The following is a 17,604-nucleotide window of genomic DNA, read 5'->3' on the forward strand; positions in this document are numbered from 1 at the left end:
TGGGTGGTCCTGCTAGGGTGGCTACGTGAAAGGCAATGGTCTCAGTGTGTCTGGAAACTGTCATTTTCATGGGAGGGGTCTGGTGGGTTACTTCCCCTCCCAAAAGTTCTCTCCCATCTATTGTGGTTACTTGCAGGGGATGTTCTAAAGGCACCACCTGGAGCTGGTGTTCTAGCGCAAAATCCCTGCTAAAGAAGTTGCAAGAGCTGCCTGAATCCAGCAGTGCCTTCACTTTGATGGGGTGTCCGTTTGGGAGTTCTAGCACCACCTCAATTGCGATGGCTGCTCGGGGGGGGGGTCTGGTTTGGGCACTACTACTGGTTGCTCGCCTGGCTGCTGTGCCCTCCTTCCTGCAGCCAAGCCTTGCCGTTTCCCGGCTCCTCCTTCCTTTCCTCCTCACTCCCCACTGCCCCCACCATTCCTTGCCACGCCTTCTTCTGAGGGCATGCTCTGGCAAAATGTCCCGGCTGCTGGCATAGGAAACACCTCTTACTGGTTTTCCCCTCCTTCTTACGCACCTCGCTGGAGTTTGAAAATCCGCGCGCGCTCACTCCTCCAATCTCCATTGGCTCCTCGGGCGGCACTGCCGACGCTGGCATGTCTGGAATCCGGTTGTCATGCCAACGCTCTGCTCTCCCTTCCCGCCTTTCCAGAGCGCGCGTCTCTTGTCTGACTCCCACAGCGAGCGCCAACTTGGTCAGCTGGTCCATCGATTTGTTTCCTGCTTGGCAGGGGGTTGGACCCGATGGCCCTTGTGGTCTCTTCCAACTCTATGATTCTATGATTGCGGGCGTGATGAGCGGGAAAGTTCGTCTCTCACCCAAGGGGATAAGCCCTCCTCAAACAACATTTGAACTGGTTCCGAACTCAGATCTCACCCAAGTTTATGGATCAGCATAGCAAATCTCGACCAGTACTCTCTCACTGACTGGTTCCCTTGTTTGCACCCCATCAGTTCTTTGCGCGTTACACTCAGTTCCACATCGCTCGAGAACATGTGGTCCATCGCGGAAAAGAACTTTCTCAGGTCCTTCAAGGCAGCGTTCTCCGCTGCCATTAAGGGTCGAACCCAATCTCTGGCGCGCCCCTCCAGGTGCCCCACCACGAAAGCAACTCTTCCCCCATCGTCGGCAAAGTCATCGTACTGCAGCTCCAACGCATACTGCACTTCTGTCTTAAAAGCGTTATAATCTCTGGGGTTGCCCCCAAACTTCTGCACAAGTCCCGGTACCTTTCTTGCGATGGGGGTAATCTTCCCCTGGGCGTCATGTGTCCTCCTTTCATCCAGCCGCGCCGCTAGTAGAGCCAGTTGCTGCTCCAGGTCTCGGTTTCTCTCCTCAAGACTCTGTCCACCTCTGGCTCCCTCTCCTGCGCCTGCTCCTTCTGTTTGACTCATGACTGTTCCCCAGTGCTCTTGCACACAAGCAACGTAAGGGACTCACGGATTGCTGTCACGGGAATTGGGGGTTGCTTGTGTGTAAACCTCTAGCTGTTCCAAACTGCTTAGGGGTTGGTTGTGTCTTTCCCTGACTGAGCAGCCTGGGTGCTGCTGCTGCTCAGTCGCTCGACGAATCCGTGAGTGGGCGTCTCCTAAATTTCCTCCAGCATAAAAGCTCCTTGACGGACAACCTTCGCCTCGCCTCTCTGCGCGTAACCCTTCTGCGCAGAGTGGGCGTGCCCAGTGGTGCCCCTCCACTCTCTTCACTGCCTTCAGTGCCAGAGTCTCGGAGCCTCTCCTCCGAGATGCTTTCTCCCTCTCCCTTCTTCCTGGTGTCACCTGGACATTCTTCCCCAGACGACGTTCTCTCTCTACCCTTACTCGTTCCTTCTTCTGCAGAATCGGGAAGCACCGCCTCTCCCCTCTGCTCCGATGTCAGTTCCCTGACACCGCCGTTCCAATAGAGTTTTAATAATGGAGTCGGAAGCTCCTTTTCCGTTTCAGTGTTCTTTGTTCTTTTAAAAGTGAAAGTAACAAAGCACTTCAGCCTTCTATGTTTCCCTCCGTTGCATCAAAGACCACAAACTTCTTCAATCTTAACTTTCTGCTCTCCCTTTCTAACTTTAGCAGTCTTAAAACTTTGTAGCTTCTTAAAGAGTTACTTTTAAATAAAGTTCTAGGAGAGAAAGAAAACAGTAACCGCCAGTGGCAACTCACTTTCCCTTTCCAGCTCTGCGCGCCGCGTTACGTCTATCCTGATTCCAGATGACAGCTGAACTCCATATTTTTCTCTTTATATTTCGAATCTTTACTTGATTTGTTACCAGGAAATTATAATCCAATTAGGTCCGAATTTCTTCTATTTGAGAATGGAGCGCTTCTCTTGCAAGCTCGGGGCTTCGCTATTTGGGTGTAGAAAATGGCTTCCCGTAGCCCGCAGCCCCGCTCCGCCGTTCTCTTTGCTCCTTTTGGAGTTACCTGATGGCCGGGCGGGCTGCTCCTGGCTTCGCTGGGAACCTGTCACTCCGGGTGACCCCCCAGAGATTAAATTTGGGGGCTACTGCGCCCTGTAGCACCCCTTTTCGCCTGAAATAGCACAGGATTCTCCTCACGGAAAAATCCTTGCTTGCGGCAGGATCGCGCTCCACCAGAAGTCCCTCCAGGCCTCTCTGACTGGCACTTGCAAGTCTGCCTAGGCCACACACACTGTCCCCAGTGTGCGTACATTCCTCTGTACGCAGGAGAACTGTGACATACATCCAGTGGAGCTGTATGCATGCTTAGCAGAGTTCTGCAAGAAGCGAGGCTGTGTAGGCGTGTGACATCACGAAATTTATTAATTTACAACAAATCAAAACAACAAAACATGACTGGTGTGAGCAGTGTCTCTCACACACGTCTCCTCTGTCCGAAAGCAGAGAACAAAGAGCAGAAAAACAAAAACACACAGAACGGAAGTTCTCTTGTCTGAGTTTATGTTCCCACACTTCCAGCAGTGTGGAATGTAAATAAGGATCACATGATCCAGCAATGCGAGAATGAATTAGAGACACCCAGGCCTTGCCCTTCACTGGCCTTGCTTTGCACCCTCCTTGAGTGGTGGTGGTGTTATCTGCCTGGTTGGGATGTGTCCTTGAGCTCTGATCAAGCCTCTTGCTTGCCTGAATTTGGGAGGAGAGTGGTGTCTTGAATGTGAAGAAAGGTAAAACCCACCATGTTTGCGTTGCTCACTTTTGTCCCTGCCATGTGGCCCTCAGAATGTTGTTCTGGAAGGAATGTGGCCCTTGGACTGAAAAGGTCCCCCTGCCACTACCCAGTGCATAATTCCATCTACACCTTTTTTGTCTCTTGTTTGGCTGTATCTCACATGGATGTGAAATTTAGCTGCTTGGGAAATTCACTGAGTCCCACCTTGTCTTTCCATAGCCAAAATTAAGCTTGAGCGCACATTACCTGTCTTAAGCCAACCTTCCCCCAGCCTGACACTCCCCAGGTGTTTGGGGCTACAACTCCCATCACCTCCAACCATTGGCCATGCTGGCCAGGGCTGATGGGACTGGTAGTCCAAAACATCTGGTTGGCACAAAGCTGATGAACATCCGCAGCAGTCTTCCACAGTCTCCTCCTTCCTCTTCATTTATTTATTCAATTTATATCCCACTCTTCCTCCTGAAAGTTGAACTTGGGCCTTAGGAGAGAATGACATTGTGATAACATTCCTGTGGCAATTTTCTGCAAAATGAGAGGTCCATTGAAGAGAGACTTCCAAATCCTTGGGGCTTTTGTACCTCTGAAGTGAGGACAGATAACGCAGGGTCAGTTTGCACAAAATGCTAAACCAAACCATGGCTTAGTGCAAACTTGCAGGTGCTCAAAGAGGAGATGGTGGCTAGTTTGATTCGCCTTGAGGTCCTGCTACTGTGAGCTAAACCATGGTTTGGCTTGCATGTGTCTTCTGGACTTGGACATGTGGTTCAAACTTTAAGTGAGGCAAACCACAGGCTTAAGTTTGGAAAACTTGCTGTAGCCCAAACCAAGACCTAGCTCACAGCAGTAGAATACTGTAAGCAAAGCCATCACAGTCTCCTATTCTGCGAACCCACATGCTCACACTAAGCCATGGTTTGGCATTGTATTAGTGTGAACTAGGTCACAGAAATCTCGGAACGGTCCGTTCTGGTGAGAGATGCACCTTTGTCCTCTCCTTTGCCCCACAGTCTTCGTACATGAAGGAGCTTAATGAAGATCAAAGGACAGCTATTGAAACTGCTTACACCTTCGTGATGAAGCTGCCTTCATTGCCCAAAGTTTGCTTGATCCATGGGCCACCTGGGACTGGGAAATCTAAGACTATCCTTGGGCTCCTTTACCGAATCCTCAGCAAGGTAGGTCAGGTTGGTAACACCCTGCATGTGCTGGTCCTTGTAAGATGTGTGAGAATATCGAGAAGGCTGGACAACAAATGGCATTCCAGTAATAATAATAATAATAATAATAATAATAATAATAATAATAATTTATTTATTTGTACCCTGCCTTCCATATGCAGCTTCCAGCGTATATAAAGACGTAGTAAAACATTAAGCCTTAAAAAGCTTCCCTATACAGGGCTGCCTTCAGATATCTACTGAAGGTAATATAGTTACTCATCTCCTTGACATCTGATGGGAGGGCGTTCCACAGGGCGCCACTACTGAGAAGGCTCTCTGTCCTGTTCCCTGTCACTTCACTTCTCGCAGTGGGAACCGCCAGAAGGCCCTCGGTGCTGGTTCTCTGTGTTCATGCTGGATGATGGGGGTGGAGACGCTCCTTCAGGTATACTGGGCCAAGGGTGTTTAGGGATTTAAAGGTCAGCACCAACACTTTGAATTGTATTGGGAAACATACTGAGAGCCAAGGTACATCTTTCAGGACCAGTGTTATATGGTCTTGGCAGCCACTCCCAGTCACCAGTCTAGCTGCTGCATTCTGGATTAGTTGTAGTTTCCAAGTTACCTTCAAAGGTAGTCCCACATAGAGCGCATTGCAGTAGTCCAAGCAGGAGATAACCAGACCATGTATAACTCTGGTGGGACAGTGCGCAGGCAGGTAGGGTCTCAGCCTGCGTACCAGGTGGAGCTGGTAGACAGCCGCCCTGGACATAGAATTAACCTGGGACTCCATGGACAGCTGTGAGTCCAAAATGACTCCCAGGCTGCGCACCTGGTCCTTCAGGGGCACAGTTGCCCCATTCAGGAACAGGCTGTTGTGTGTCACATGCCTGTTTAGTTTCAGCACTCGCTGGGAACTTCCATTTGCATATAGCTTTTGCTTTGCTGTTTTGCTGGACATGAAGGGATGCAGACATGTTTTCCTTTGTTCCTGAACTATGCTGAATAAATGCTGTACATTATGCTTGCACATCTCTCTGTCTGCCTCTTCTGCTGTGGGGTGATTTACACACTCTGCTGACAGAGCGTGCACGGGTCTCTAAACGTATCTGAGGCTTCTGTCACTGTTTGATGCTGTTCCAAGGGAGACCGGCTGCCAACTGGTGGCTGGAGCCAGCTGGGGGCCTGTCTGATGCCTGCCTGATGCCCCCGACTCCTGGCAGTATCCCAACAAAAGGGTTTCAGGCCCAGATCCATGGCGCTTACAGGAGAGTAAGACTGCTGATGGCTCCCAGCAGAGACAGAGGTATGTGAAGCTGATTGTCCCGACCACAGCTAGAAGGCTTTTGAAGTCTGTGCCAAGAACCAATTAGGCCGGAGAGAGAAGCACGCTATGTCTGATTTACGACATGCTTAAGATAAGGCTGATTGTAAATTGTATCCAGTTCCAAGGCTTGCATGAAGAGCAGGAATGGATCTTTTACAAGCCTCAGATGGGGTTCCATGCCCAAAGCTTAATGGCCACAGTTATCAGACCTGGGCAAGGTACTGCAAGGGCCAGTTGAGAAGGTTTGGTGTGTGGCACACTGTTTCTGAGGACCCCCAAGCACCTCCGATTGATGCATGGGTTGTACAAGATTCAAGAGCCATGGGGGTAATTCTGCTCTCAGTAGCTCCAGAAGAGTTAATTACCCTGGCTGGCAAGACCAGCTCGCGTGAGATGTGGGAGGGGCTTCAGGCCTCACATCTCCAACAAGAAGCTAGGTCTGTGTTGCTTTACTTCAAAAAGCTGCACAAGAAGTGCTTGGAGCCGGGGGGGGGGGACCTCAGAAGTCATGTCCTAGAGTTACAGAAACTCAGACAGGAATTGACTCAAAGAGGTTTCAACATGCCAGAATCTCTGTTTGCAATCCTTATCCTGGATTCTTTAGATGTGAGCTGCTGCGCTGTGGCGAGCCAGCTGGCAGCTCTTCCTGCGCAGGAGCTCACTGCTTCAAAAGTTTTGGTGACCTTGCAAAACGAATATGATTGGAGGAATGCAGCTGAACCAGCTTGTGTGCTTCAGGGGGAGCAGTGTGGCACAGCATTCCAGCCTCCAGGGGGAGCCAAGGCGTGGGCAGCTGTGAAGTGCTGCAACTGTGGAAATCAAGGTCACATTCAGTGTCATTGCCCAAAGGCTGGAGGGAAACAAAAGAAGAAGCCTGCAGATGGCCAGAAGCAGGGGGGCAAGAAACCCAAGCTGGTGAAAAACAAGGCTTTGTTTGCTGGAACTGCTTCTCCAAAGGCAGATTGGTTGTGGATTCAGGGGCGTTAAAGCACGTAGCGAAGGATCGGCACCTGTTTATTTCCTTCACACCTCAGGCTGGGGAAATTCAGCAGGCTGATGGTAAGACTCTGAGAGTTGCAGGAGTCGGGACAGTGAAACTGGCAAGTCTGCATACAATCATCAGCAAAGTACTTTTTGTTCTAGATTCTGCAGACAATTTGCTCAGCATCCCACAGCTGACTGAGCAAGACTTTGAGATTTCTTTCAAGAAGGGCATCTGTGCCATCAGGAAGGGCAAAGAGGACATTTTACATGCAAAGTTTGTTGATGGCTTGTTCTTGATAACTTATGATGACAAAGCTGTTGGTGTGTCTAATGTTGAATTTTGTTGTGTTGCACAAACTAACAAATTTCTTCATGCAGGATGTATTCACGAGGCGCACCGAAGATTTGGTCACATGTCTTGGCAGGCACTGGCCAAAATGCCTGGGTTGGTTCAGGGTTTGAACATCAAGCCCTGTAAGTTTCACATGAAATGTGTATCTTGTGCAGAGAACAAGGTGAAGGTTGCTCCAAAAGGCAAGGAGTCTAGCAGGCAGGCTTCCAAACCCTACCAGCTAGTCCACGCAGACCTGGTTGGTCCACTTGCTCCCTCTTTGGGTGGAGCAAGGTACTTCATGGTTTTAATTGATTCTTTTTCCAGGTACATTCATGTGTTTATGCTCCAGCAGAAGTCAGAAGTGTTTCCTAGGTTCAAGGTGTTCTGTGCTTGGTTGGAGAATGCTCACAGTAAACGCATTGGCTGTTTGTTTACTAATCGAGGGGGTGAATTCACTTCTCAGCAGTTTGAAGCTTTCCTGACTGAGAAGGGACTCCAGCATGACCTCTCAAGTCCCAGATCTCCATGGGAGAATGGACTTTGCGAGTGGGCAAACCAAACTTTGCTGCAAGGCCTAAAAACCTTGTTGCATGATGCCAATCTCCCTGAGAAATATTGGGGGGAGTCTTTGAATACTTTTGTTTATACGTATAATAGGAGACTGTCATCGCCTATTGGTTGTGCTCCCTATGAGAAGATGTTTGGTAAGAAACCTTATGTCAAGCACATGAGAATCTTTGGTTCTGACATGTGGGTCCGCACCCCACAGAGCAGCAAGCTTGGGAAGCGTGGGGCACATGGTTTGTTTATGGGGTACGAAAAAGGTGCATACAGGGTATTCATGACTGTCCATTAGGTTCACAAAGAGTGTTGAGTACAATCCTAAGTGGGGGGGGGGGAATGTGGGAATTTTGCAGAGTCACTCAGAGGAGGATGGAGATTATGAGGAAGCTGAGGATGATGATCAGAGATCGGATTCTAGTTCAGTGGGTGGCGCTGCTGCTGCTGCTGTCAGCGACAGTGATGACACAGCAGACTACAAGAGCGCAAAGGCCTCAGTCAGACCATCTGATGCGTCTGACATTGAACTGGAAGAACCACTGTTCACCATTGGCCACTTTTCTCCTAAGAAGGAGGAGATGAGTGCAGAAGACTTGCGTCTAGCACGCAGATCTGAAAGGGCCACAAAAGGCAAACCTCCAAAGAGATTTGCTGATGAGTTTGCTAAGACAGCAACTGCTGTTCTTGGTAGCTCAGAAAAGGTGTGGGAACCTTCAAGCTTCAAAGAGGTCCAGGAGTTAACCTCGAAGGATGCTGAACCATGGCTTAATGCCATGAAGGCTGAAGTTGATTACTTGAATAGGAACCAAACCTGGGAGCTGGTGCCAACAGTCCCAGGAATGAGGCTGGTTGGCAGCAAATGGGTCTTCAAGGCCAAGACAGACCAGAATGGCAAGGTTGTCAGGCACAAAGCCAGACTGGTCGCCAGAGGTTTTTCACAGATACCAGGACAGGAATACCACGAGACCTACTCACCCACCGTCAAGTATGAGAGCATTAGACTAATGCTCAAGATTGTTGCAGAGGAGAAACTGCACGTTTCTCATCACGATGTGAACACAGCTTTTTTTGTACGGGATTTGGGGGGAGGAGCTGTATATGCTTCTACCTGATGGAGTGCAGGTACAGAAGGGAATGGTCTGTAAACTACGGAAGTCCCTATATGGCCTCAAGCAGAGTGCCAGGTGTTGTGACACAAAACTCACTGAGACATTGCTTTCTCTAGGTTTTCACCAAGGCATGTGTGCTTGTCAAAGAGGAGGGGCAAAACAAACGGTATTGTTTATGTTTTTTTGATGATCTTTTGTTTTGGAAGAATCAGGCTTTGTACCAAAGCACCCTAGCTCAGCTGAAGGAGCACTTTGACATGAAGGATCTTGGTGAGTGTAATGTGTATGGGTTGCTCGTGCGTAAGTTGCCGCCTCTCCAGGCTTTGTTGCCTTGCTAAACCTTTCGGTCCTTGCTACGGGGGTGGGTCTGACCTGAGCATCCTGAGACCGCCTTTCGTCTAGCCGCGCCGTCAGCAGAGCCACATGCTGTTCCAAATCTCGGTTCCTCTCCACCAGATTTTGCCCTCCAGCTGCTCCCTCCGTGGCGCCAGCTTCTCCGGTTTTGCTCATGATGCTGCCTGCCTGTCGCTGTGCACGAGCGACGTCAGGAACTGGCGGATTGCTGTAATGTGTATGGGTTGCTCGTGCGTAAGTTGCCGCCTCTCCAGGCTTTGTTGCCTTGCTAAACCTTTCAGTCTGGGCAGCCCTTCACTTCGTGGCTGCCTCAGTCGCTAGCAGAATCCGTCAGTGGGCGTTTCTTAAATCTTTTCCAACATAAAAGTTGTTTGACACCCAGTCTCCTCCTACTCTCTCTGCGCGGAAGTCTTCTGCGCAGGGTGGGCGTGGGTAGCGGAGGACCCGTGTTCTCCCCGCTGGTGTCCGGTGAAGAGTCCTGGAGCCCTCTCGCCGATTCCCCCATCAGTCCCTCTATATCCCTGGTGTTGCACTGATTTGCTTCCCCATCTGCGGAGCTGCCTCTATCCCTGCTGGGCACTTCTCCAGCATCATTTGAGAGCCTTCCCTCCGCCTCTAGCTCCGATGTCAGTTCCCTGACATCCACCTCCCCCCCAGGACCCCCTCCACCCCCGGCCCGACCTGTTGACCCAACTTCGTCCCTTTCTTCGGCCGACGATGCGGGGAACCCCCGGAAGGAGCTGTCGCCATCCTCTGAGGATTCAAAACCCGCTTCCCACCCGCTCTGATTCCTTCCCGCGGGGTGGGCCTCCCAGTCTGATTCTTCTTCCTCCAAAGCCTCTTCTCCCTCCCCTTCGGAGACAGAAAACCCCACAAAATCCTCTTCATCGTCTGTGGTTCCAAATTGCTCCTCCCAGAATCTCGCTAGTGGTTTGGGTTTGTCCGGGAACAGGCGGTGGAATTCCTCCACCAGATACCCGTCAGTGATTGCCTCTGCAGGTGGAGAAGGGCCAAGCAGGTAATTTTCTGGTACACCAAGCACAGAAAATTACTGGTGTATTAACCAGGCTGAATTTGGTTGATGCAAACCCAGCAGAAACACTGATGGTGACAGTCCCCCACCCACCCCCTGCCCCCCTGAAACGGTATTTCTGTCTTGTCAGGATTCAATCTCAATCTGTTAGCCGCCATCCATCCTCCAACCGCCTCCAGACACTCACGCAAGACATTCACCCCCTTCACTGGTTCTCGTTCTCTAGCTGTCTCAGTGATTGTTTCATCGCCCTCAGCTCTGGAGAACATCACGGGGCTGTCCGGGCTCCATTCAGTTGGAGCGCTTTGGAGCCAGACAGTCGATAGCCCTGGTTAACTCCGCATTCCAGCAGTCCACCAGGGAATCCGCTGAAAGGCCATCAACATGGGATAAAACATTCCCTACCACTCTCTGGAAACCATTTTGTGAGGAGTGTGTGTGGTTGCTCACGAAGATAACAGCCAGGACTCCCACCTGTCTTTTACAGGTTTTATTGAGTGCAAATCTATGTAGAGTCCAGAGGTCCAAAATCAATGCCTGCCTCAATCACTAGCAGATTCCGGAAGTGCCTTCTTCCTGTTTGCCCTCCAGCATAAAAGCCCAGGAAAACCCCTCTCCCCCTCTTTTCCTGACGTGTAATTCCCTGGCAAAAACTATGCGACGGAAGAGGCACTTCCAACTCCCTGGCAGCGGTGTCGTGGCTCATCTCAGCCTGACTGAGCCTTTGCATCCTCCCCCCCCCCCTTTCTCTCGTCATCCGTTTCTCCTAAATCATAGTATAGTATAGAATCATAGTATAGTAGTATCATAGAGTTGGAAGAGACCACAAGGGCCATCGAGTCCAACCCCCTGTCAAGCAGGAAACACCATCAGAGCACTCCTGACATATGGTTGTCAAGCCTCTGCTTAAAGACCTCCAAAGTAGGAGACTCCACCACACTCCTTGGCAGCAAATTCCACTGTCGAACAGCTTTTACTGTCAGGAAGTTCTTCCTAATGTTTAGGTGGAATCTTCTTTCTTGTAGTTTGGATCCATTGCTCCGTGTCCGCTTCTCTGGAGCAGCAGAAAACAACCTTTCTCCCTCCTCTATGTGACATCCTTTTATATATTTAAACATGGCTATCATATCACCCCTTAACCTCCTCTTCTCCAAGCTAAACATGCCCAGCTCCCTTAGCCGTTCCTCATAAGGCATCGTTTCCAGGCCTTTGACCATTTTGGTTGCCCTCCTCTGGACACGTTCCAGTTTGTCAGTGTTCTTCTTGAATTGTGGTGCCCAGAACTGGACACAGTACTCCAGGTGTGGTCTGACCAGAGCAGAATACAGTGGCACTATTACTTCCCTTGATCTAGATGCTATACTCCTATTGATGCAGCCCAGAATTGCATTGGCTTTTTTAGCTGCCGCGTCACACTGTTGGCTCATGTCAACTTTGTGGTCAACCAAGACTCCTAGATCCTTTTCACATGTACTGCTCTCAAGCCAGGTGTCCCCCATCTTGTATTTGTGTCTCTCATTTTTTTGCCCAAGTGCAATACTTTACATTTCTCCCTGTTAAAATTCATCTTGTTTGTTTTTGCCCAGTTCTCTAATCTGTCAAGGTCGTTTTGAAGTGTGATCCTGTCCTCTGGGGTGTTAGCCACCCCTCTCAGTTTGGTGTCATCTGCAGATTTGCTCAGGATGCCCTTGAGTCCATCATCCAAGTCGTTGATAAAGATGTTGAATAAGACCTGGCCCAAGACAGAACCCTGTGGCACCCCACTAGTCACTCTTCTCCAGGATGAAGAGGAACCATTGATGAGCACCCTTTGGGTTCGGTCAGTCAGCCAGTTACAAATCCACTGAGTGGTAGCATAGTCAAGACCGCATTTTACCAGCTTCTTTACAAGAATATCATGGGGCACCTTGTCAAATGCCTTGCTGAAATCAAGGTAGGCTACATCCACTGCGTTCCCTTCATCTACCAGGCTTGTAATTCTGTCAAAAAACGAGATCAGGTTAATCTGACATGACTTATTTTTCAGAAATCCATGCTGACTATTGGTGATCACAGCATTCCTTTCTAGGTGCTCACAGACTGTTTGCTTAATGATCTGCTCCAGAATCTTCCCTGCTATTGATGTCAGACTGACTGGGCGGTAATTATTTGGGTCCTCTCTTTTCCCCTTTTTGAAAATAGGGACAACATTTGCCCTCCTCCAGTCTGCCGGGACTTCGCCTGTTCTCCAGGAATTCTCAAAGATGACTGCCAGTGGTTCTGAGATCACATCTGCCAGTTCTTTTAATACTCTTGGATGCAGTTCATCTGGCCCTGGAGACTTGAATACATCTAAACTAGCCAAGTATTCTTGTACTATCTCCTTAGTTATTCTGGGCTGTGTTTTCTTTGCTGAATCATTTGCTCCAAATTCTTCAGGTTGGGCGTTGTTTTCTTTATCGGAGATGACTGAGGCAAAGAAGGCATTGAGGAGTTCAGCCCTTTCTGTGTCCCCTGTTTGCATTTCACCATCTTCTCCTCTGAGTGACCCCACTGTTTCTTTGTTCTTCCTTTTGCTACGAACATACCCATAAAAGCCTTTTTTTGTTGCCTTTAACCTCTCTAGCAAGCCTGAGTTCATTCTGTGCTTTAGCTTTTCTGACTTTGTGTCTACACGTGCTGGCTATTTGTTTGAATTCCTCTTTGGTGGTTTCCCCCCTTTTCCATTTTTTGTACACATCCTTTTTTAATCTTAACTCAGTTAAAAGTTCTTTAGATAGCCACCGTCGCTTCTTTAGGCACCTTCCATGTTTCCGTCTCATTGGTATTGCCTGACCTTGTGCTTTTACTATCTCCCTCTTAACAAACTCCCAGCCATCATGAACTCCCTTTCCTTTTAGTATTACTGTCCATGGGATCTCACCCAGCACTTCCCTAAGTTTTATGAAGTCAGCTTTCTTAAAGTCAAGAAATTGAGTCCTAGTATGCTTGGCTGCTCCTTTCCGCTGTATAGTAAACTTCAGAAGAGCATGATCACTCGCGCCTAATGATCCTTCCACTTCTACCCCACTAACCAGGTCATCAACACTGGTTAGGACCAGATCTAAAATGGCTGTTCCTCTTGTTGCTTCTCCCACTTTCTGGACAATGAAGTTGTCTGCAAGGCCAGTGAGGAATCTGTTTGACCTTATGCTCTTGGCTGAGTTTGACATCCAAGAAATATCCGGGTACCGTATTTTTCGCTCTATAACACGCACCTGACCATAACACGCACGTAGTTTTTAGAGGAGGAAAACAAGAAAAAAATATTCTAAGCGAAACAGTGGATGTATGATTTTTGTGGTTCATGCTGTGGCCACAGACATGTGATCTGACGGTGGGTTTGGGGTAGCCCAATGCAAAAATCCTGAGGATCCATGTGGATCCATGCTTTGTAACCACGTTTTTGCGCCATTGCGGCCCCATGAAACAGTGGGTGCGTGTATTTTTTGGTGCAGGCTGTAGCCATGGACATGCTATGTGATCTGATGGTGAATTTGGGGTGACCCAGTGCAAAAATCCTGAGGATCCATGTGGATCCGTGCTTTGAAACCACATTTTAAGTGGGGAGGGAAGGAAAAGCACTCAAGGGACAAGGAGCACACGTGGGGTGTGTGGAGAAGGATGCTGCTAATAATGCAGAAGAGGCTCCTCTCCGGCTTTGCTCCTTTAAAACAAGCAGGCTCTGCGTCTCTCCCTCCTCCCCAGCAAGGAAACCACGATAGTAACCACTCTGAGACAAATCAAGAAAAATTGCGACCAACACTCTCCCCCAACAAGCGCAGTGAGGTCAGCAAACACACAGAGAGAGAGAGAGAACTGGCCCTAAAGTCGCAGGGCGCTGGAAGTCGCAGGGTCGCTGGGAGAGTGAACGGGAAGCAAGAGAAGGAGAAGGAGCCCTCACACACACAGAGACACACAGAGTGTCAATTCTAAAGTCACAGGGGTGCAGGGAGAGCGCAGGGGCGCAGAGAGAGTGAACGGGAAGCAAGAGGAGAAGGAGCCCTCACACACACAGACACACAGAGTGTCAATTCTAAAGTCGCAGAGAGAGTGAACGGGAAGCAAGAGGAGAAGGAGCCCTCACACACACAGACACACAGAGTGTCAATTCTAAAGTCGCAGGGAGAGTGAACGGGAAGCAAGAGAAGGAGAAGGAGCCCTCACACACACACAGACACACAGAGTGTCAATTCTAAAGTCGCAGGGGCGCAGGGAGAGTGAACGGGAAGCAAGAGGAGAAGGAGCCCTCACACACACAGACACACAGAGTGTCAATTCTAAAGTCGCAGAGAGAGTGAACGGGAAGCAAGAGGAGAAGGAGCCCTCACACACACAGACACACAGAGTGTCAATTCTAAAGTCGCAGGGAGAGTGAACGGGAAGCAAGAGAAGGAGAAGGAGCCCTCACACACACACAGACACACAGAGTGTCAATTCTAAAGTCGCAGGGGCGCAGGGAGAGTGAACGGGAAGCAAGAGGAGAAGGAGCCCTCACACACACAGAGACACACAGAGTGTCGATTCTAAAGTCGCAGGGAGAGTGAATGGGAAGCAAGGGGAGAAGCAGCCCTCTCACACACACAGACACACAGAGTGTGGATTCTAAAGTCGCAGGGAGAGTGAACGGGAAGCAAGGGGAGAAGCAGCCCTCACGCACACACAGACACACAGAGTGTGGATTCTAAAGTCGCAGGGGCGCAGGGAGGGTGAAGGGGAAGCAGGAGGAGGAGAACGATAGCTCAAGCACACACACACAGCCCCTACAGTGCCTAATCCAAAATCGGGCAGCAAAAAACTGCAGGCAGGGACAGAGAGCAGGGGTTGTTTTAAAGCAGCCAACTCCCGCTCTGCTTCTCTCCCTCCTCCCCGGCTCCGCTAGCTGACAGGAGCCGCTTACACCCACTTTGCTGTTTCAAAGTGAGCCACGGACTGCTCACGACTGCAGCAGATTCCCCCGCCATCTGTAGGCATTCGCTCCCTAACACGCACAGACATTTCCCCTTACTTTCTAGGAGGAAAAATCTGCGTGTTATGGAGCGAAATTTACGGTAATTGAAGTCCCCCATTACTACTATCTCCCTTCCTTTTGCATGCTTGGCCATCTGTTCCAGGAAGGCATCATCTATGTCCTCCGTTTGGCTTGGGGATCTATAGTAAACTCCCACAATGAGGTCACTGTTATTCTTCTCTCCCTTAATTTTGACCCAAATGCTCTCACTTTGGCTTTGAGGTTCTAAATCTTGGATCTCTTCACAGGTATACACATCCCTGACATATAACGCCACTCCTCCTCCTTTCTTGTCTGGTCTGTTTCTCTGAAATAGATTGTATCCCCCCATTATTACATTCCAATCGTGGGACTTATCCCACCAGGTTTCAGTGATGCCTATTATGTCATATTTAGTTTGCTGTACCAAGAGCTCAAGCTCATCTTGTTTATTTCCCATGCTTTGCGCATTAGTGTACAGACATTGAAGTCCATTAATCATTCCCCCGTGTCTCTTATTTAAGGATTTTTTCCTCCCACCACTAGGTCTGCGTGCTGTTTGCTCCATTTGGTCTATGACATTTGGATGATCATCTTCATCAATTGATAGACTCCTACCTTCAGGAGCACTGTCTCCCTCCCCCACATTAGTCAGTTTAAAGCCCTAATGATGAGGTTTCTGAGATTTTTGGCAAAAACATTCCTCCCAACCGTTGTGAGGTGCAGCCCATCACTTGCCAGAAGTCCATCTTCAAGAAACTGCAGTCCGTGATCTAAGAATCCAAACCGTTCCTGTTTACACCATTTGCGAAGCCAGCTGTTCACTTCCACTATTTTCCCCTCTCTCCCTGGGCCACGTCGTTCAACTGGGAGGACAGATGAGATGACAATTTGTGCATTTAGTTGCTTCAATTTCCTGCCGAGAGCCTCATAGTCTCTTTTGATCTTCTGGAGGCTATTGCTTGCAGTGTCATTGGTTCCCACTTGAACCAAGAGGAAGGGGTATTTGTCAGTGGGTTTTATGATTCCTTGCAGTCGTTCACTTACATCTTGGATCTTAGCCCCGGGGAGACAGCAAACTTCCCGAGACATCTTGTCAGGCCCACAGATCACTGCTTCTGTTCCCCTCAGTAGGGAATCCCATATCACCACTACACGCCTCTCCCAGCTGGAGAGGTGACGCACGGCTATAGAGGCTCCTGCCATAGCCGCGCGTCACCTCTCCATCCAGGAGAGGGTCGCGGGGCTATGGCGTCTTTGCTCCATAGGACGCACACACATTTCCCCTTCATTTTTGAAGGGGGAAAAGTGTGCCCTATAGAGCGAAAAATACGGTACATTTCATGTGAAATCTGCAGAGTTTAATGGTCATCCCCTTTACCAGATCAGGCATCTTGGCAATGGCCTGAAAATTTAGATGACCAAGCCTCCTGTGATGGTCATGGATACAATTTGCATGCGAAATTTTGTTAGTAGACATTGCACAACACATCTCATTACTTTGCATATCAACATCAGTATCAACATCATCATAGGATAATAAGAATAAGCCATTCACACAGTCAGCATATAGAAGATCTCTTCTGTTCTTCCTGATGATACATTTCTTCCTGCTGAAGGAAATGTTCAACTCTTGCACTGTGAGCTGAGAAATGCTCAGCAAGTTGTCCACCAAACCTGGAACAAAAAGAACATTACAAATCGTGGTCTGCCGATTCCTTCCATTTTGCAGTGTACTCAACATCCCTAGTGAGAAGAACTATGTTGGTGTCAGACATCAATACTCTGTACTGGCCTTTTTTGTAACCCAGAAATATACCGTGTGCACCACATTTGCCGAGCTTCTTGCTCTGTGGTGTCTCCACCCACACGTGAGACCCGAAAATCCAAAGGTGTTTGACATAAGGTACCTTCTGGAACAGTTTCTCATAGGGTGTGCATTTCATAACTTTGGAGAAAACTTTGGTTCACCAACACAGGAGCCAGATATATGGAGAAACGTGACTCAAAGAAGTAGGAGGCCCAGGGTTCACTCTGATTGCTTAGAAATACATAATCGCTTTGAGGTCCTCTCCCCTAGCATGGAAGACGAAGAGCAGACTCCATTTGAGGATCTCTCCCTCATTACAGTCGATCAGGTATATGAAGACGAGCAGCAAAGTCAGTCCTCAGGGAATGTGCAGGCGACCTTGGAACGGACAGCTCACGGAAGAACCCCGACCAAACCCAAGAGGAGGCGTGTAGTGGTGATAGGGGATTCCCTACTGAGGGGAACAGAAGCAGTGATCTGTGGGCCTGACAAGATGTCTCGGGAAGTGTGCTGTCTCCCCGGGGCTAAGATCCAAGATGTAACTGAACGACTGCAAGGAATCATAAAACCCACTGACAAATACCCCTTCCTCTTGGTTCATGTGGGAACCAATGACACTGCAAGCAATAGCCTCCAGAAGATCAAAAGAGACTACGAGGCTCTCGGCAGGAAATTGAAGCAACTAAATGCACAAATTGTCATCTCATCTGTCCTCCCAGTTGAACGACGTGGCCCAGGGAGAGAGGGGAAAATAGTGGAAGTGAACAGCTGGCTTC

At 49.2% G+C, this 17,604-nt stretch overlaps 1 protein-coding gene across 3 annotated transcripts in view; it reads left to right on the forward strand.

The window, feature by feature from the left end:
* The window catches only part of LOC309523293 (putative helicase senataxin), a 314,428-nt gene that overhangs the window by 182,143 nt on the left and 114,681 nt on the right, over positions 1 to 17,604 (forward strand). For all 3 annotated transcript variants that reach the window (XM_082207068.1, XM_082207067.1, XM_082207069.1), the window contains one exon: positions 4,156 to 4,323. In XM_082207068.1, coding sequence (XP_082063194.1) covers positions 4,156 to 4,323 — 168 coding nt within the window. The remainder of the gene's footprint in view (positions 1 to 4,155; positions 4,324 to 17,604) is intronic.

This window comes from Podarcis vaucheri (assembly GCF_965113315.1).
Source record: "Podarcis vaucheri genome assembly, chromosome: W".
In the NCBI taxonomy this organism is placed as follows: Eukaryota; Metazoa; Chordata; class Lepidosauria; order Squamata; family Lacertidae; genus Podarcis; species Podarcis vaucheri.